Below are 18,487 nucleotides of genomic sequence, written 5' to 3' on the forward strand. Positions count from 1 at the left end.
CAGGCCACCTCACCTGTCCCTAGTTAGCAGGTCAAGACCAAAGGTCAGTCATGGGCCGGGACCAGGGCCAGAAGCCCTCGGGCTTCTTCAGCCTCTGACCGGCTGCCACCAGGAGCCGCCCCTGCCCTGTCTCCCTGGGAGCCCCTCCGATACCCTGACTTCCCTCCGACGTCCCGTCTGGTGCAGGCCCCGCGCTCTGTCCCCTTAGCCATGAGGGCTGTTCCAGGTGTGGTGTTTTCAGGGACAGTCGGAGACACCTTTCAGCTGAGGGTCACAGCCATCAACAGAGGCTGCCTTCTCGGGTCTGGAGAACAATGTGCACCAGTGTACAGTTGTGTTTTAAATGGGAAAACGTAGTGAACAGGGTGTGCCCTGGCCTCTGGGAAGGGAAGGGGCTCCCTTGCCTCCTGGCTGGTACAGTCCGCGCCTGTCCCTGTCCCTGACCAGAAGGACGACAGTGCTCCCCGCCCCGAGCCTGCACAGCTGGTGAAGAGCATGTCCAGCGAGTCTGTCCAGGGCCACCCCGGGAGCGCCGGCTGTGAGGAGGACACCCTGGCTGAGCCGGAAATCCCCGGGCTTTGGGACAAGGACCATGAGCTGTACCAGGTACCTGCTCTCGTGCTTCCGAGTCACTGCCACTGGCCACCGGGCGGTCTGCCCACCTGCCTCCGTCTCCCGAGTGTCCTCCCGGTCCCGGCGCCCTCGTCGTGGCCTGGCCGAGGCTGCTGCTCTGAGGGTTCTCCTCGCCGCCCAGCTGCCTCCCTCCCCCAACCCGGTCTCCCCCCACAGAGCCTTCCGGGAACCGGGGTGCACACCACGGTCCCATACTTCCCCTGCGCGGCCACACGTGCAGGGACCTGGTCAGGGGACGACTCCTGATTTCGTTCTGCTTAGTCTTTGGTAAACGTGTTTCCGGGAAAAGGCCCCAGGCCACGACGTTCTCTGACAATCTTTCTCAAGGCACACTGGCTGTCCAGGGCGCTGGCCACCTGACTCCAAAAGAGCAGGTGCAGCTCCGTGAGCCAAGAAATTAGCCAGTGTCCGGGGCACCCAGAGGACAGCTGCTGCTGGCTGTGGCCGTGTCCCCGCAGCAGCCGGCCAAGGCCAGGCCGCACCCTGGGTGGGCTGCCCCCACGCTTGGCCTGCGAACAGACTGGCTCCAGTCGCAGTCAGGGCAAATCCGAGTTGGTGCTGCTGGTTCTGGGGAAGCCTGGCTGGCCAGGCCCGAGGCCAGGATGGCCGGGCTGGAGCCGGGGCCCCTGAGGTCCGGGATGGCGAGGACCGCCGCACACCCAGCTCCTTGGCCAGCATCTGTGCCTGCTGACCCAGCTGGGACCCCGAGTGGACCCACAGAACTCCCGGGGAGGCAGACCTCAGAATGGTTCTCGTCACCGTGTCACGAGGGCCCCATTTCTGTGCTCCTGGAGAGAATTTCTGTTGCTTACTGCGGAACTGCATGAAAACTGGGGCTGATTTTACAACACAGACCCTTCCCACCTGGCAGTCATCTCTGGGAGAGCTGCAGGGCACCTGGCTGTCCCCAGGTCCTCGCTCCACAGTGAGGCCCCTCCGGTGGCGCTCTCCCCGTGTGGGTGCGGCCCGGGTCCTGGCCCTCCTGGCCCAGCTGGGCTGCTTCTCGCTCCTGTTCCCTCCCCCGGCCCTGCCTGCGCCCTCCCCTGGCCAGGCCTCGCTCTCCAGGGCCGGCCACGGTCCCTGTGATCCCCAGGTGCCCAAAGAGGACGTGGACCGAAAGCCTGTGGGAGGGACCAAGATGGACAAGGACATCCTGGCCCGCACCATGGAGCAGCTACGAAGCGGGGTGATCCACAGGCAGGTGGTGTCGGGGCGTGAGTTCAAAGGTTGCCCCTTCAACAGCAAGCCCAAGGTCATCCACTTCAAGGTGAGCCCGCCGGGGGTCCCGGGCCACGGCAGGGGCGGGAGGCTACCAGCACCACTGCCCTTGCCGGGTGCTGAGAGCGGCCAGATCCTTCCCTTGGAGGGGTGGACCTTCCCAGGGGCTGTGTTGCGTGAGTGGGAGCGGGACTGTGGGCCCCAGGGTGCTGCCTGCCTCAGACTCCGCCAGCCGGGCACGCGCCCGCTCCACGTGCCCCGCAGAGGGGCAGCCTTCCCCAGACATCGCAGGCCACCCCTCCGACACGGCCCCCGGGGAGCTTCGGTGACGGTCTCTCTGGTCTTTCCAGGACTTCGATGTTGGCAAAGTGTACAAGAAGAAGATGACGCTGATAAACGCCACCTACGCCATCAACTACTGCAAGCTGGAGGGCATGGACGAGCACCTGCGGGACTTCATCCACGTGGAGTGAGAGGGCGGGGGCGGGGGGGGGGACGCCGGCCAGCAGCCAGCGCTGTCCGGCTGCGGTTGCTGTCGCCCCTGAGGCTCTTGCCCTGTGTCTCCGCGACTGTCATCGCTGCCGCGCCGCATTTCTTGCCCCCCCCGCCCCGCGCCAGGTCTGGTGCGGCGTCCTCTGTTCAGGCTGGCTTCCCGGGGATTCAGATTTGGAAAGCTGTCCCTGCTGCCACTGCTCCCTCCCAGTGTCACCGCATTGCCCTCCGTCCCTGGCCACGTGGGTGCCCAAGCGCTGTTCCATCTTCCTCAGCTGTCACTCCACTCGCCCCCCCCCCACCGCCTTGAGCTGCCGTGGAGTGGCCGCTCTGACTTCTCGCCCAGTCTCTCACTTCAAGGGCCACAGTTCTCGTTTCCTAAGTCGTTTCTCGAACCTACCGGCACTTCTCCAGCGTCCCATTCCCTCCTCGTGCTGCGGCCGTGTTGTCAGGCACCTGCCACCTGAGACTCAGGGCCCTGGCCCCAGTCCTGCTGTGCTGGTTCATCTGGGGAGCGTCGCCCCACCCCAGGGTCCAGAGCCCTGACGCCCTCCACATCTCCCTGCAGAGCCCGTTCCTGAACTTGGGGCTCCCCCCTGCACCCACCCCTCACACTGGTACTAAAGCTCCAGTGTCGGGCCTGGCACTCGTCCCCAGGGCAACTGTGGCCACTGCCGCCCCTGCAGCAGCCTTCCTGTGGGTGCCGGCCCCCGGGGGCTCTGCCCACCCGCGCCTTCCTCCACCCACCCACCCACCCACCCACTCAGATGTTGCGGCGGGGCCCCTGTGGGCTGAGTCCGGGGAGGCGGGGGGGGGGGGGCGGCACCCAGAGGACCGGGAGCAGCCGCCTTTTGGAGAGATGTAACCACAGGTGTGCCATGTGTCGCTGTGCCCACAGCTTCAACCCCCCTGGTCCCCTGTCGGCTGGCATGTCCTTCGAAGTGCTTGTCACCTTCAAGCCCATGGTGAGTGTCTTGGTTCTCAAACCAGAGATGTAAAAGGGGGCTTCCCCCCCATTGTGAGAGTGGGGTGGGGTGGCATTGGCCCCCTGCTGCCCCTGAGCCCCGTGGACTCTCAGCGTCGGGGAGGATGGGCTCACGCGGGGCCCCTGCTGCTGTTTTATCCCTAACACGCGCTCCACGTGTCCCCAAATGCTGGGCAGAACCCCGGCAGCTGTCTGGCTCCTGGCGGTGGTGTGACTGGGGTGGGTCCTGTGTTGGGACGTCTGTGAGGGGCCGTCCCGCAGGCTCTGGCTAGGCTGCAGCCCTCTGGGGCCACCAGTGCTTGGCCGGCAGCCAGCGGGGCCAGGCCTGGCTGTGCCTATCAGACGTCACCTGTGTCGCCAGGAGGGCCACAAGCTGCTCACGCTGGTCGGACTCTGTTTTTCAGATCAATAAAGACCTGGAAGGAAGCATCTCGTTTCTGGCTCAGACGGGCAGGTTTGCTGTCCCACTGAAGTGCTCCACCAAGCAGTGCTCCGTACGTGCCCGGTTTTCCGGGAGGTCTGGTGGGCGGCGCTGGTGCGCGTGAGGCGTGTGTCCTGAGGGAGGGCGGGAGGGACCACGTCTCGGCTCCGGTCAGGCGGGGCTCCGTGGCCGCCGGCAGGGCCCTCTGAAAAGGGGGTGCGGCACTGTCCACCCTGGGAAACAGGACAGTCCAGTGCCAGTGGAGCCCAGGTGCAGGACGGGCCACCGGAGGAGACCTCAGGGCGCCCAGGGACAGTCTGGTCCTCCTCGCAGCTCTGACTGAGGTGTCCCCCAAACAGCAGTCACCACGTGCCTGTCTTGTAACTGGAAGTTGGTGCTTTTGGCCCTTTTCACCCATTTCGCCTCCTCCTGCCCCAGCAACCACCAATCTGCCGTCTCTCAGCTCCCGTCTTCTGGACTCGCTCGTCCGGCGCTTGTCTCCCTCCGTCTGGCTTACTGCCCGCAGGGTCCATCTGTGCTGTGCCCGGCCGGGTCCCTTCTTCCCAGGGCCTGAGTGCTGTCCTGTTGGGCTGGCTTGGCATTTTCTGTGCCCGCCCTCTGCCGGTGCCACTGGGCACCTGGGCTGCTCCTGTGTCTTGTCTGTTGTGAGCGACGCTGCAGTGACCACGGGCTGTCCGTCTCTTCAAGGCTCTGACTTCACTTCCTTCAGATAAATACCCAGAGCAGGGTCGCAGCTTGTAAAGCAGTTTGATCCGCATTTAATTTTTGAGGGCCCTCCACACTGCTTTCCGCGGGGGCCGGGCCAGTCTGCCTTCCCACCAGCAGTGCATGAGGGTCCCCCTCCCCCCACGTGTTGGTTGATCTACAGATGGCAGCCGTTGCCGGTGGTGGCCAGAGCTCCTTGTGGTTTGACTTTGCATCCCCCTGGTGATTAGTGAGGTTGAGCATCTTTTCATGTGTCTGTTGGCCATCAACCCGTCGTCCTCTTTGGAGAAGAGTCTGTTCAGGTCCTCTGCCCACTTTTTTGTTTGGACTTCTTGGTTGTTTGCTATTCAGTTGTGTGAGCTCCTTATATGTTTGGATATCACCCCTTATTAGATACACGACTGATGAATGTCACATCCTCTAGGTGCCCTTTTGTTTTATCGAGAGTTTCCTTTGCTGTGCGAAAGTGAATTGATTCTTTTTTTTGTTTAAGATTTTATGTTTAGAGCAAGAGGAATGGGGGGAGAAGCAGAGGGAGAGAAACACTGATGTGTAAGAGACACAGTGATCAGTTGCCTCTCACATGCCCCCAGCCGGGGACCTGGCCCCCAACCCAGGCATGTGCCCTGACTGGGGATGGAACCTGAGACCCTCTGGTTCACAGGCCTGAGCTCAATCCACTGAGCGACACCAGCCAGGGCTGATTCTTTTCTATTAAGAAATATCTCAAGCACAGCGAGAAGCAGAAAGAATGCTGCGGACATCCATTGGTGCACCCACCTGTCCCCGTGGTCAGCGTTTCCAGGGTCTGCCGACCTGCCTGCCGTTGCTGACCTGCTTCGGAGGGAAACGGCCACGACAGGGCACTCACAGTCCCTGTGAAACCAGGTGCCTCGGACAGACGAGGGTATTCTTCTCCAGACGCTGCCACACCGGCCCACAATCTCGCCGGGCAGCACTTGCCGCTGGACGCTGCCCAGCAAACAGCTCCTGCATTCGCGGCTGCACCGGCAGCGGCGTGTGTCTCCGGCTGCCGCAGGCCTCCCCTGGGCTCCCCCCCCACTAGTGCCCATCCGCCAGCGCTGGTCACACGGCACGGTCTTCCGTCGTCCCGGGACCAGAGGTGCCCCCGCAGGCCGAGGGGACGAGGCAGTGAGGTCGTGGTCTGCCGCTCTGCACTAGCGAGGCTAACAACCTTCCTGGTTATCACCAGCTGTGCCCCATGACCCCAAAGCACCTCGCACTGCTGGTATTTTGAGCTGGGACACAATGCAGCCCGCGCGTGGTGTTTGATCGTCCTGTTGTGGAGTGTCTCTCTCTCCAGGCTCTCGCTGCGGTGACACACAGTATTGCGGCCCGGGGCAGCGAAGCCGCCTTCGGGCGCAGCGCTCTGGGCGGGGTGGCATGCGCATGCGCCATGCTGTGCGGCCGCTCGGTCCGCTCAGCCATCGTCCCCGCCCCGAATGGAAGCTCCGCCCCCAGGGGGCACTCGCCCCGCCCCACCCCCAGCCCGCTGACTTTCTGCCTCCGCGCAGCCGACGCCTCTGTGCGCCTTGTGCAAGAAGAGCACGCAGTCCCTCTGTGCCTGGCTTCCTCAGGTCTCGCGCCCAGGGTCCGGCCCGCCGTGGCGGACGGCGGGGTTTCCTTCCGCTTCACCGGGTCGGCCTGCAGGACGCCGCGGCTGTGCCATTGTTCCCTGGGCCTCGCAGCCTCCTTTCCTGCATCCCGCCCTTTGTGTTTACTTGGGTTTGGTAGCGAAACGTTTCCATTCTGTTCATTTCCTCTTAGGTGTCCTCTATTCCTATGTTCTGTGTGGTTGCCACGGGGATTGCATGTAACACCCTAAAATGGTAGCTCCTGTGGGTGGCCGCAGAACTCCGCCCACCCCATTCTGTCATCGAAGTCACAAACCTCATCTTCCTGTGTCTTGTGTCCAGTGACTTGTGTCACTGTGTCCAGTGACTTTTTCCATCCTCATCCGAGGGAGTGCCTTTTGACTTTGGAGGGGGGAGGGAGGGAGGAAGGAAGGGAACGAGACACCAGTGTGTGTTTGCCTCTGGTGCGCCCACAACTGGGTACCCAGCTGCAGCCCAGGCTTGTACCCTGACTGGGAATTGAACTGGCGACCTTTCAGTTCACAGGCCGGGGCTCAATCCACTGAGCCACACCAGCAGAGGCTGGCAGTTTTTTATTTTAAGAAAAGCAGTTAGTTTAAAAACTAGTGTTCCTGTGACTTTTGTTTGTAACTCCATAGTTTGCTTTCTACGTAAGTAATAGAAACGTACATTTTAAAAATTACTATCTTGGCCCTGGCCGGTGTGGCCCAGTTAGTTGGGTGCCGGCAGAGCACCACAAGGTTGGGGGTGTGACCCGCTGCAGCAGGCACAGGAGCGGAGGGAGTGAGGTTTTCCCTGCGTCCGCCACTCGCCCACTTCCCCTCTCTGAAAGCCAGTGAACATTTTCCTGGATGAGGACTTGGACAGAGCGGCGCCGGTCTCTGAATCACACTGGAGAAAAAACCCTGGCGCCGCGGAGCCCTGTCCTCGGGAGCTGCCCACGTCTGCCGTTCCTGGCCTCTTCCCTTCCCCACCGTGTCCTTCCCCCTCCCTGCATGCTCCGTGAACATGTCCGGCAGGGATGGCGTCTGGTGGTCCTGGAGGGAGCCCTCCGCTTCTGCCCACCTCCGCTTCTGCCCACCTCCGCTTCTGCCCACCTGGGGGTGTCTTCATTTCTCCCTCACTTCCAGGGTCTCCCGCATCCAGCTGCACCTCAGGCGCTGGGTCCTGAAACGCACAGAGGGAGTGTGGCTGCAGACGTTCTGTGGCCCTGACGCCGAGCAGTTGGGCCCCCCTCCCAGACACGCACGTCCTCTTCTGTCCTCCCACTGGCAAAGTGCGGCAGCCCACCCAGCACGGGCTCCGCACAGCATCTCTGTGCTCATGCGGCTTCTCAGAGTCCGGTGGCCTGTAGCTAGGGGACAGCCACCAGCCCACCGCCCCGTGCACTCTGCACCAGCTGTGTGCACTCTTGCCTGGGATGTCCTCCTCCCCTCAGCGCTGACAGGCCGACCTGGGCGCCGGCCTGTGTGGTCCGCGTGTGCCCCCAGTGGCCCTTGGGCTGTGCCCTGTGCGTCTGGGTCATCCAGACTGTGGGCCTGTGACTGTTGGAGGTTCTCTCTCGTGCCCTGTTTTCTTTCTGTGGGGCCAGTTATGTCCCCACTTTCATTTCTGATTTTCATTCAAGTCTTTTGCTCTTAGTCCATCTTGCTAAAGGTTTGTGGGTCCTTCGTCTCCCTGAGCTTCTCCGTGATTTCTCCGCTTCCTTGCCCTCTGCTCTGACCTGCACTATCCCCTTCCCTCCCGTAGCTGTGGGTTCAGTTCGTTCCTCTTTCCTGGTGTCTGAAGTCCTCGGCTAGGCTGCTGGTTGAGATCTTTCCTGCGTCTCGATGTCCCCGGGGTGTGCAGACCCTGCCTGTCCACGTGGCACCGGATGCAGCCCCGTGCCCCCAGCAGGAGGCTGGCAGGGCTCAGAGTGCCTTCGGGGCTTCAGGATGGCGGGTGGGAGGGGGACTTGGTGGCCGCCCTGCGTGGTCACCCGGCTCCCTCGGCGTGTGTCGGCAGCTGTCCCTGGACAAGGAGCTCATCGACTTCGGCAGCTACGTGGTGGGGGAGACCGCATCCCGAGTCATCACACTGACCAACACCGGGGGCCTGGGCACCAGCTTCAAGTTCCTCCCGGCCTCAGAGCCCTGCGAGAGGGACAGCATCCCGTCGGTCATGAGGCTTGTGAGTGTCCCCACAGCCCCTCCGCAGGGCAGGGGATGATGACGCCCTGCGGTGTGTCCACCAGGGCTGGAGGGCAGAGAGCGGAACGACCTGAGTGGAGGATGTCAGTCTCTGTGAGGACGACACCAGGGGTCGCCAAGCAGGCAAGGCAGTGGCAGCAGGGCACAGTCCCTTCTCCAGCACGTGGTGACAAAGTGGTGGCCACTGGCTCCAGGCCCACGAGCCCCAAGGCCCAGCCTCGCCACGGACGCCTCTGCAGCCCCAGCGTGGGGGCAAGCTGCCCCCCCCAGGCTGTGTGGTGGGCGTGCCACTGAGCGGGCGCCTTGGACCACGCCGGGCACCCCTGGGGCACCGCGGGCAGAGGCTGCCCCGTCAAAGCTCGTCCGAATGAGCCGACACCTCCACAAAAGGAGCGCTGAGCTGCTGCTTTGTAGCTCTGTCCGCTGTGGGGAAGGGTCTCCGCAGAGGCCCTGGAAGAGTTGCACCCAGGAAGGGGCACCAGCGGGGGCTGGCGCTGAAGCAGAGGTGGGAGGGGCCGGGGATGGTGGGGAAGGGGAGGGGAGGGGTCGCTGGCCCTGTCTCCTCCTGGTGGGCTCTGCCTGGACAGCATCTCCGCCCAAGCAGCGTCCTGTCTGTCCCTTTGCAGCCTGTGAGTTGCACTTGGGGGGACCGGGTGGCGGTGACCCCCTGAGGAGGAGCAGAGGCGGGAGCAGCCCCAGGCCAGCAGCCGGACCCAAGCCAGGAGAGCACCAGCTGGCGCCTGGGAGAGAGGCCTGGCACCCCTGGGCTCAGGAGGAGAGCAGGGCCCACAGTGGGCCCCAGACAGGGGTCAGGGCCTGTGGGGACGGGCAGGAGCCCCTGGCCAGCCTGCTGTGTCTGCAGGCGATGTGGGCGGGGCGGGGCTGTCAGGGGCTGGGGCTGGCGGTGGGTGGGAGCCAGCAGCCCCCAGCCCAGTGGCCCTCCTGGGGACAGGGAGTGCAGGCAGTTGAGTGAGAAAGGACAGTGACAACAAAGGTGTTGCGTTCTCTTTTTAGAGCAGCGTCTTCACATACACATACGAAGACAAAAGTTTTTACGACAAAGTCGCATCCAGCATCTCTGAGCCGCAGCTGGAAGGCAGGTCGTCCTCCCAGTGGGACGTGCTCAGCCAGAGGGAGCAGATGTTCAGCCAGAGGGACTATGAGGAGGGGCGCCCCACAGGTGAGCAGGGCGGGGCGGAGGCCCGGCGGCTGAGGGGTCTCCCCTGCAGCCTCCAGCCTGCGAGACGCCCCCAGGCGTCTCCTTCCGCTGCGAGGGCTCCTCGCACTTTCCTGCGACGGGGCTGCTTCCAGGACTTTGTCTGCGCGCAGTGACTCTCCCGGGAGCGGGGCTGCGAGTGCTGCCCCCCACCCCCTCCCCGCTTTCCACTCTCACGGTCCACTCTCACGTCGGTTTCTCCAGCCGACGCGCTCAGTTTTGGAGTTAGTGGTCTCCCCCTTCTCCCTTGCGAGGCTCATGGTTTTTCCTGCCTTTATGGCACATTTTCCGCCACGGCTTCATCGTCAGCGCCACTTCCTCCCGGAGCTCAGCGCGCGGTGGGAGGGGCCGGGCGCTCTCCCGCGTGAGCCGCCGCTGTGCCTGCCGCCCGGGTCGGACACTGTTTGTTGCCTTTGTCGGGACTCAGCGGGTGGGCTGCGTGCGGGCGAGCTGAGAACGCGGGCTCCCCGCTCCCATCAGTCGGTCCGTCCGTTGGTCTGTCTCTCGGTCCCCACGCCGGCGCCCCGCCCTCTCGGCGACCGGAGCGGCGGAGTAAGTCGTGAAGCCGGGGGCTCTGTTCTTTCTGTGTTTGCTCTGGATGGTTTAGGTGCTTTGTATCTCCACGTAAGTTTTAGAAATAGTTTTTAAGATTTCTTAATTGACTTTTAGAGAGAGGGGAAGGGAGAGGAAGAGAAAGGGGGAGAAACATCCACATGAGAGAGACACCTGGGTCAGTTGTCTCCAGAACGCACGCTGCCCGGGGACTGAACGCACAGCCCAGGCTTGTGCCCTGATCGCGAACTGAACTGGCGACCTTTCAGTTTGTGAGACAACATCCAACCCACTGAGCCAGGCCTCTCGGGGCTAGAAATAGCTTCTGGATTTCTACAAAAAAAAAAAAAAACCAAAACAGTGTTTGATGTCCTCACACTGAGTCCACGGGCCCCTCTGGGGAGAGCTGGTGTCTCCATGGCGCTGCATTCCCTCGCACCGGCCGTGAAAAGAGCCTCTTCTGTCTTGTCACAGGGCAGGGCCGCGGGTCACAGCAGTGCTTTCTGCCGCGTGCACCTGCAAGTGTTCAAACACACAACACCTGACTGTCGATGGGAGACCCCTCCTCTCTCTTAAATCGTCAAATAAAAAATGACAACAGCCAACACGACTATAACCGTCCAGTGCAAATGAATCAAAATTACACCTATGTTTTTGTCAGATCAAAAGTACGCTGTTTAGTGTGTCGCAGAATTTTAGTAGTTAGTTTGTGAGCCATGAGATGAGAAAGGCTGGGATTGCCGGTGTGCAGTCTAGAGGCCTTGAACATTCTCGGCTGGCTCGTGCATCTGGCAGTCTCTGACTTTCCCCAGAGAGTGTCATCTCTTTACATTTACCGTAACTCTGAATACACGGGGGACCCCAAAAACCTGGAATTACCTTCTGGAGGGCGGGCCCCTTGTAGTGCAGGCTTCCCCTGCCAGGTGGGCGCTCTAGGGACCCACCTGTATCTGTGCACCAGCTGGCGTTGTTGTGAGAGGCTGCGTTTGGCTTCAGTGAGTGTTTTTAAGACTTTTCCAACCCCTTTGCCCCTTCGTGGTGGGGGTTTGCAAGTTCACCTTCCCACACTGTGCTGAGTATCGAACAGTTTCTGATCGGAAACAGCATGCAGGACCCCCGCCCGTGCTCCACCCTCCCCATTCCCCCATCTCTCCCAGAGCAACTTTTTTGTTTGTTCCCTGGATGAAAAGCCCTCAAAAGGAAACATTTGCTGATGTGGAAGAGGTGAAACAAACAAACAAACAAAAAGCAGAAGCACTTCTTATATATTTGTTTATTATCAGAGAAAGAGAGGGAGAGAAACACCACTGTGTGATTCCCTCTCATGCACCCCAAGCTGGGGACCTACCTGTCCAGCAACCCAGGCATGTGCCCTGACTGGGAATAGAACCGGCAACCCTTTGGTTTGTAGGCTGGCACTCAATCCACTGAGCTACACCAGCCAGGGGAGAAGCACTTTTTAAAAAGCATCCAAATCAGCCCTGGCTGGTATGTGGCTCAGTGGATTGAGTGCCCGCCTAAGAACCAAAGGGTCACCGGTTTGATTCCCAGTCAGGGCACAGGCCTGGGTTGCAGGCTGGGTCCCCAGTAGGGGGCAGACAAGAGGCAACCACACACTGATGTTTCCCTCCCTCTCTTTCTCCCTCCCTTCCCCTCTCTCTAAAAATAGATAAATAATTTTTTTCAAAAAAGCATCAAAACCAGCATGTTCTAAAACTGTTTTGAGCAGTGGAAAAACCGTCTCCACAGGGCGTTCCATCCATGGTGAGGACTTTGACCGTGACCAAAGTTTAAACATGTGAGGATAAACACACAACTTTACATAAATAAATTCTGTTTGAGGGGTCCCCACTTGTGCATTTGCATTGATTTCCGCCCTCTCATTTTGTGCTATATGTTGGTTTTGTCCTTTTTTAAAATCTCACTTGCTGGCATTTTAGCCCCTCTGGTGCTTTTCCTGCCAGCGAGTCCCCTGCTCCTCAAAGCCGGGAGCCCCAGCCTCCCAGAGCCCTGCCCGCAGCCGAGCCCGCAGCGGGGCGGCCTCCCCTGGGCCTCAGCCACACAGACCTGCGGTGTGAGTGGGGATCCGGGAACAGGCGGGGCCGGCTCCCTGCTTGCAATGACCTCGTGAAGGAATGAGACCAGGCAGATTGGACAATCCACCAAATGAAACTTCTAGAAGTAAGAATGTGATCCGTGAAACTGAAACCCGGCAGGAGGCAAACTGTAGAGGAGACATCGCTGAAGGGAGAACCGGCCCCAGAGGCCCTCTCTCAGCAGGCAGATGGAAGCAGGACAGAAGCGGCGTGGCCCGGGCAGATGGAGCGTGGTGGGGGTGTCCGCAGGAGCAGCAAGAGGCCGGGCGCAGGGACAGTCTCCGAGAGCGTGCCAGGCTGTCGAAGCTAAACTCCCGTTTGGGAGGCCGGTCACATCCTGACCCGCAGCAGAGCTGGGCCTGGAGCGGACGCACTGGGCACGTCGTTAGCAGGCCTGACTCTGGAGCATGTGCAAGCTCGCTCGGTCCTCAGCAGCAGGCCAGCAGAGCCAAGCCCTGGGACACAGAGCCCAGCCGCCACCCACCTGAAGCCGCTGGCCCCCACCGGGGCTCATGTCCGTGTGGCCTCGGCCGTCGCCCCTGAAGCAGACCAGGACTCGTCCTGCCTTGCCCTGTCCAGGTGACAGTTGTGACCTCCAGGCCAGGTGACAAATCTGCCAAGTTTCAGGGGCCCTCTGCCTTCACAGCTGAGCCCCAGGAGTGGGGCACAGCCCCGGGGGGTCTCCATGGCAATGCAGCAGAGCGAGAAGGACTCGGAGAAGACGCTGACCTTGGCCCTGCCTATCGAGTGTTGTCTGTCCACATGCAGAATCGACAGGAACCCTTCTCAGAAGAAGTGAAATGGCGTCTGTCCTCGGGAGCCTTCCGCATAAGTGGCAGGCTGGCCCCTGGGGTGCCCACCGCACCCCAAGGGGCAGGTCAGAGTGCGCAGCCCACCCACGGGACGAGATGACTGGGCGTCAGCTGCAAGCACACGGACAGGACAGTTCTTGTAAAAAGTTAGGTTATGACATTTGAATGGGAAAGGCCTTTGAAAGATGATCTCATTTAAACTTTTTCGAGGCTTAGTGTTGCCTGTGCTCCTCCAGGTCACCAGAAAACAGCGGGCATCGGGAGGGGCTCCCCAGAGGGCGGGGTGCCCCGCCCCACCGGCCCCGCCCCAGGCCCCGCCCTGGCTGCCTGTCTTCTCCCTGCCCCGCCGGCCTTCTCTGCCCGGCATCCGGCTGCCTGCTCATTTTAGCACAAACCCGCTTCGAGCCCCTGTCCCTGCTCCTCCTGCTCTACACTGAACTGCAAAGGCCTCGCCGCTCTCTGCCCTGAGGCCGCCACACCCACCCACCCCTCCCGGGGCCATGGGCAGGTCCTCTCCTGCTCCCACCCACGGGCCCCCCTGCATCACGCCTAGAACAGCAGGTAGTCTAATTGAAGGAGGGCCCTGCTGCTTTAGGAGGGGGTGACCGTGGCTCCCATGGGTCTGGACAGAGCTGCCCCTTCCCTGCCAGTCCTCACAGCTGACGTGCCTTCTCTTCCAGAGTTGGAGCGGGTGGCCACCATGATATTCTCCAACGAGGAACAGGCAGAGGTCTCGCTGGGGGAGGTCAGTGGGGCCCTCCTGCCCCCGGCCCACCTTCCTCCAGCCACGCCCTGCTGGTCTGCTGACTCCTTCCCAGGGTGGCCCTTCGTGGGACCAAAGCTGGACCAGACCTATCTGGCCACTGGGCAGCCGGCTGTCTGAGCCCACGCCCAGCCTCCCTGTCCTGTCTGGGATATGGCGGGACCGGGGCAGCAGGGGCCGGTTTCTGGGTCCAGGGCCAGCCAAGCCATAGTGGTCCAAGTTCATGCGTGTCTGTGTGTTTGTGTGTGTGTGTGTGCCGGGGCTCGGGGGAGCCTGCTGGGGGAGGGGTTCAGCCAGGAGAGGTGCCCCTCTCCTCCTCCCCTCAGCCAGGGTCCAGGGCAGTGTGTCTCTGCAGAGCCTGGCCAGGTTGGGACCAGAGGCTGTGTGGCCAAGAGGATGTCATGGGAACGTGGGTCCTGCCACCACTCCCCCTCCCAGGGACACCGTCTGTGGCAAAGACAGTGGGAGGTGCCTTCATGGAAACGTGGACCTGAGGGGCCCTGTGACATGTGTCTTCCCACGCAGGTAACAGAGGGCGAGATTGGCCCCTTCACCTCTATCAAAGTGCCCATCACCTTCTCCCCAGTCACCCCAGGAGACATCGAGGCCAACTTCAAGGTCACGTTCAAGAATCGGCAATGTCCAACTGTGAGTGTCCCACAACCGTCCGCACACATCATCCCCCACAGCACAGCGCCCCCGGGGCACAGGGCCCCACACAACCCAGTGAGGCGCCGCCCTGCCCGCCTCACCTGGATGGCTGCTGGGCAGCACGGACAGCTGGCCCCTGCACACGCCCCCACACACATGCACGTGTCAGCACACCCACATGCATGCAGGTTCCTGCACACAAAACCCACACACGACTGTATGCGCACACACGTCCGAGTGCACAGACACGCTGTGTGCACACATACATCCTAGCATGCACACGCATCTGTGTGCACACACATTCGTGCTCATTCACATGCCCGTGTGCACGCACACATCTGTGTGTGCACACTCAGCCTTCGCCCTGTGTTACTAGAAATGTCTTGTTTAATTTCGAAGTAGCTAAACCTGCTGTTCATTACTCTGTCGTTGACTGTTCATGAGCGTGTGAAACTATGTTCAGATGACATCTGCAAACTCTGTTCCAGTTTTCTTGGCAGCCGCAGGCAAGGTTGAGTGTGTGGCTGACACACACACGTGAAGACCACACACTCGCCTGCAGGCCGTGGCTGTGTTCACAGGGGGCGGCCCGGGGTGGGGTTGCTTAGGTGTGAGGTCGGCGTCGCCGAGACCCCCAGCCACCTGAGGGCGGGGACGGGCAGTGGCCCGCTGGGCCGCACCCCTCAGGTTATCGCCGACAACCCGGCGCTCTTTCCTCTCGGCCAGCTTCCTCGTCTCCCGCCCACTTGCTGTTTGCCGCGTTTGGTCTCACTAGTTGGAATTTTTCCGAACCGTTCCCCGGACAGTCCTCTCCCCTTCCCAGCCCGCGAGTCCCTGGGAACTTTCTACCTTGTAAGTGGAAAGAGGAAACCCCACGGACGGGCTGTGTCCCCAGCGGGGCTTCCCCAGCGCTTCTTAGGGCCGCAGTGAAATCCAGCCCGGCCCCTCTTACTCACCCCGTTCCTTGCCCCTCGATGCCTGGCCTCCCCTCGGGCGCCACTTGACCACTAGCCTTCTCCGCCTCCGACGCCTGGGCCCCAACAGGCGCTGCCTCTGCCCAGGTGTGACCACGCCGCGTGCGTGTGGCCTCACGCCCCACCCTCTGCCGGTCTCTCCCCCTGCCCCCTCCCCCATCTGTGTCCTCCGCAGGCCCGAGTGCCGCAGGACGCGCCGCAACCTGGCACGTACACTGCTCTTGGCATCCACACGCAGCCAGGCTGGGACTGGGGCTGGACTCTGAGTCCCGCCTGCCCATTTGCTCAGGCTGGGCCCTAGGGACAGGCTCTGGGTTTGGCCCACCGGAGCCCCGCCCCCTCACGTCTGAGGACTGGGCCCAGTACCTTCCAGGGAGAGCCTCCTGGTGCAGGCCGGCCTGTTCCCTCCTGTCACCAGCGTGCACCCAGGTCTGCCCATCGTCATCCCTGCCCCGGTTCGACTCCTGGGTGGGCGGGGCTTCCACCACTGGTGCCCCGTCTGCCTCCCGGACCCTCCACAGTTCCCTCATCTGTCCTCTGAGTCTTGGGTCTGTCTGTAGCCTGGCATGTCATGTGTCACTTTGTCCCCTACTTGCCTGGCCACTGACCTGGGCTCCCTAATGGTCCCCTGAGAGTGTGGGGAGGACACTGCCCCTGGCCTGCCGGGCCCCCAGCGGTGACCATTGACCACGCAGCCCGACCTGTAAGTGACGTGGACTCCTGACTCTGGGCGGCTCCCTGCAGGGTGTGTTTTCTGTTTGTTCGCACCGACGGCCTCCTTCCTGGCCCCAGAAATGGGCTGTGCGTTTTGGCAACCCTGAGGCCTTGACCTGGTGGCTGGCATGTGCCAAGTGTCACAAGGCCTGCAGGTGGTATAGAGGGGACAGTCCCTGTTTTGTGTCCCCAGGCAGCCCTGTGGGCTGGTGTCTGGAAGGAGTAGTTGTCCCCCAGCCTGAGGGGCGGCCGTGTGCCAGGCTGGTCTGCTGGACACCCACAAGCCCCGACTCCAAAGACCCAGGCCTCAGTGCCCGGGAGGGAGGTGCCGCCCGCTTCCCCGGGTCCCCTCGCGATTTCCAGCTTCCACCCTGATTTAGGTGTGAAGGTTTCGTGACGTGTCTGCCGGCCTGGGCGACACTGACTCTGGCGAGTGCGTTTCTCAGGCGGCTTACGTGTCACTCGATGCAAAGCTGTGCGGTGACAACCATAAAACCCTGCTCTTTCCTTGTTTGAAAATGTATAGTGAAAAAGATTCTCTTATTTAAACGTGTGAGTAGTGCTGTGGCGCCTTAAACGTGGCTTGGCCACTAACGCCAGTAAGGGTCCCAGAGCCCGCCCTGCCGAGAGCTGTGGGGCACGCTCTGCTGGTGGAAGGGCGCGTTGCTGAAGGCACACCTTTGACCTCAGCTGCACTTCCGGGCCATCGGCGTCGCCGTGGACGTGCCGGTCTGGGTGCCGAGGCCCGACGTGGACCTGAAGATCTGCATGTACGACCGGCTCTACCAGGACTCCATCCTCGTCCGCACACGGTGAGCGCGGCCCTCGCGCCTGCTTACCTGTCTTTGGACCGCTGTGGACACAGAGCCTGGCTGGGCAGAGGCCCCGCCAGCCGGTCAGGCGGGAAGCACCCCGGGAACCTGTGCAAGGCGTGGTCCACAGCCCACGGTCCCCAGGTGGACCGGGAAGCAGCCGCCCTTCCCCTGGGCAGCCGCCGCTGGCCGTCCTGGGGCTTGGAGATCACACCACCCGTGGCGTGAACAGAGACCCAGCATGTGGCAAGGGGTCAGACTCGTCACTTGACCTAGTGGAGACTCCAGGAGGCCCCGGGAGGAGCGCGGCGTCACGGGGCCATGGTACCCACGTGACACTGAGGGGCACCCTTGGCTCCTCCGGCTTGTCCTCAGCCAGGGGCAGGGACAGAATTTACAGGAGCTGTGGTCACTGACCAAGGCCAGGCCACCCAGGGGCCACCAGTGCCCTGCAGAGCTTGTGCTGGGGACCCGGCCTGTCCCAAGACTGTGCCTGGGGAGGAGGGCAGGAGCGGGTCGGGCAAGGGTCCCCCGCTGAACCCCCATCCCCAGGGCCTGCCGGGCATGGGGTCTCCCCAGAGAACGCTCAGGGTTCTGAGAGCTGAAGGGGCGTGTTCCACCTGTGCTGCCTTCATCCTTGAGAATCCTCATCGGATTGCGTTGCCGGGAAGCCAGCCCCTAGGGAGCTGGGCTTGGGAGCCCCTCCCTCCTACCGCTGAGGCACTGGCTTGGCAGGGGCGCGCCGAGCACCGCGGTGGCGGGTGGTGAGGAGTGACTAGCTAAGCGCCCTCACGTCCCTCCCCCGCTGCAGGTCGAAAGCGGCCCTTCGCCTCAAGTTTGAGGTGTGCAAGGAGCTCCGGGGCCACGTGGAGCTCCTGCCGGAGACGGGCTACATCCAGGCTCTGTCGTCCTACTCTGTGCAGCTGAAGTTCCTGCCCAGGTGGGTGCGGGGGTGGGCGGGAGGGGGCCTCGCTTCTCACCGGGGGAATCCAGGCGGAGAGAGCAGGAGGCTGGTGCCAGGATCAGGTCGCACAGCTTTTGTGTAGCTTTTTCATTCATTGATTTGAGAAAGAGGAAGGTAGGGGTGGGGAGAAATGTCAGTTTGTCGTTCCACTTACTGATGCATTCACTGGTTGATCGTTGTACATGCCCTGACCAGGGACCGAACCTGCAACCTCAGAGTATTGGGACAATGCTCTAACCAACTGAGCCACTTGGCCAGGACCAATTGTGCATTTTAAAAGCGCCACTCAGGTCAGTTTCACCGCCGTTTTGCGCAGTGTAAACGAGGAGACTACATGTGAGTGCGTGCGATCTCTTCTAGACACTCCCTTCCCGAAGACGCAGGCAAGTACTTCGACAGAGAAAGCAGAGTTCTGGAGGCCCCGATGACCATACGGGTGGCCGACCAGGTCTGTGGGGGCCTCCTGGGAATGCTGGTGCTCTTGGGGAGCAGGGGTGCCCTGGGCACTGGGCTCTACACCCCAGCAAGGCCCTTGGTTGGTTTCCAGCGGCCGGGCCTGCAAATTGGCCGCCTGCCCCAGTAGCCCCTGCCTGGTCGAGACAGGGGTGGGGGTGGTGGTTCTGGGTCAAAGAGGGTCCGAGCGCTGCCCCGGG

The 18,487-nt window shown here is 62.0% G+C and overlaps 1 protein-coding gene across 1 annotated transcript in view; it reads left to right on the forward strand.

Annotated features, from left to right (window-relative positions):
• The window catches only part of CFAP74 (cilia and flagella associated protein 74), a 43,582-nt gene that overhangs the window by 12,396 nt on the left and 12,699 nt on the right, over window positions 1-18,487 (forward strand). Inside the window, exons 12-23 of the mRNA XM_053660193.1 lie at window positions 448-606; window positions 1,727-1,900; window positions 2,202-2,320; window positions 3,242-3,308; window positions 3,733-3,822; window positions 8,096-8,260; window positions 9,295-9,460; window positions 13,637-13,701; window positions 14,245-14,367; window positions 16,749-16,870; window positions 17,682-17,810; window positions 18,195-18,282. Coding sequence (XP_053516168.1) covers window positions 448-606; window positions 1,727-1,900; window positions 2,202-2,320; window positions 3,242-3,308; window positions 3,733-3,822; window positions 8,096-8,260; window positions 9,295-9,460; window positions 13,637-13,701; window positions 14,245-14,367; window positions 16,749-16,870; window positions 17,682-17,810; window positions 18,195-18,282 — 1,467 coding nt within the window. The remainder of the gene's footprint in view (window positions 1-447; window positions 607-1,726; window positions 1,901-2,201; window positions 2,321-3,241; window positions 3,309-3,732; window positions 3,823-8,095; window positions 8,261-9,294; window positions 9,461-13,636; window positions 13,702-14,244; window positions 14,368-16,748; window positions 16,871-17,681; window positions 17,811-18,194; window positions 18,283-18,487) is intronic.

The sequence above is a fragment of the Artibeus jamaicensis genome, unplaced genomic scaffold, assembly GCF_021234435.1.
Source record: "Artibeus jamaicensis isolate MK-2021 breed Jamaican fruit bat unplaced genomic scaffold, CSHL_Jam_final scaffold_847, whole genome shotgun sequence".
Lineage (NCBI taxonomy): Eukaryota > Metazoa > Chordata > Mammalia > Chiroptera > Phyllostomidae > Artibeus > Artibeus jamaicensis.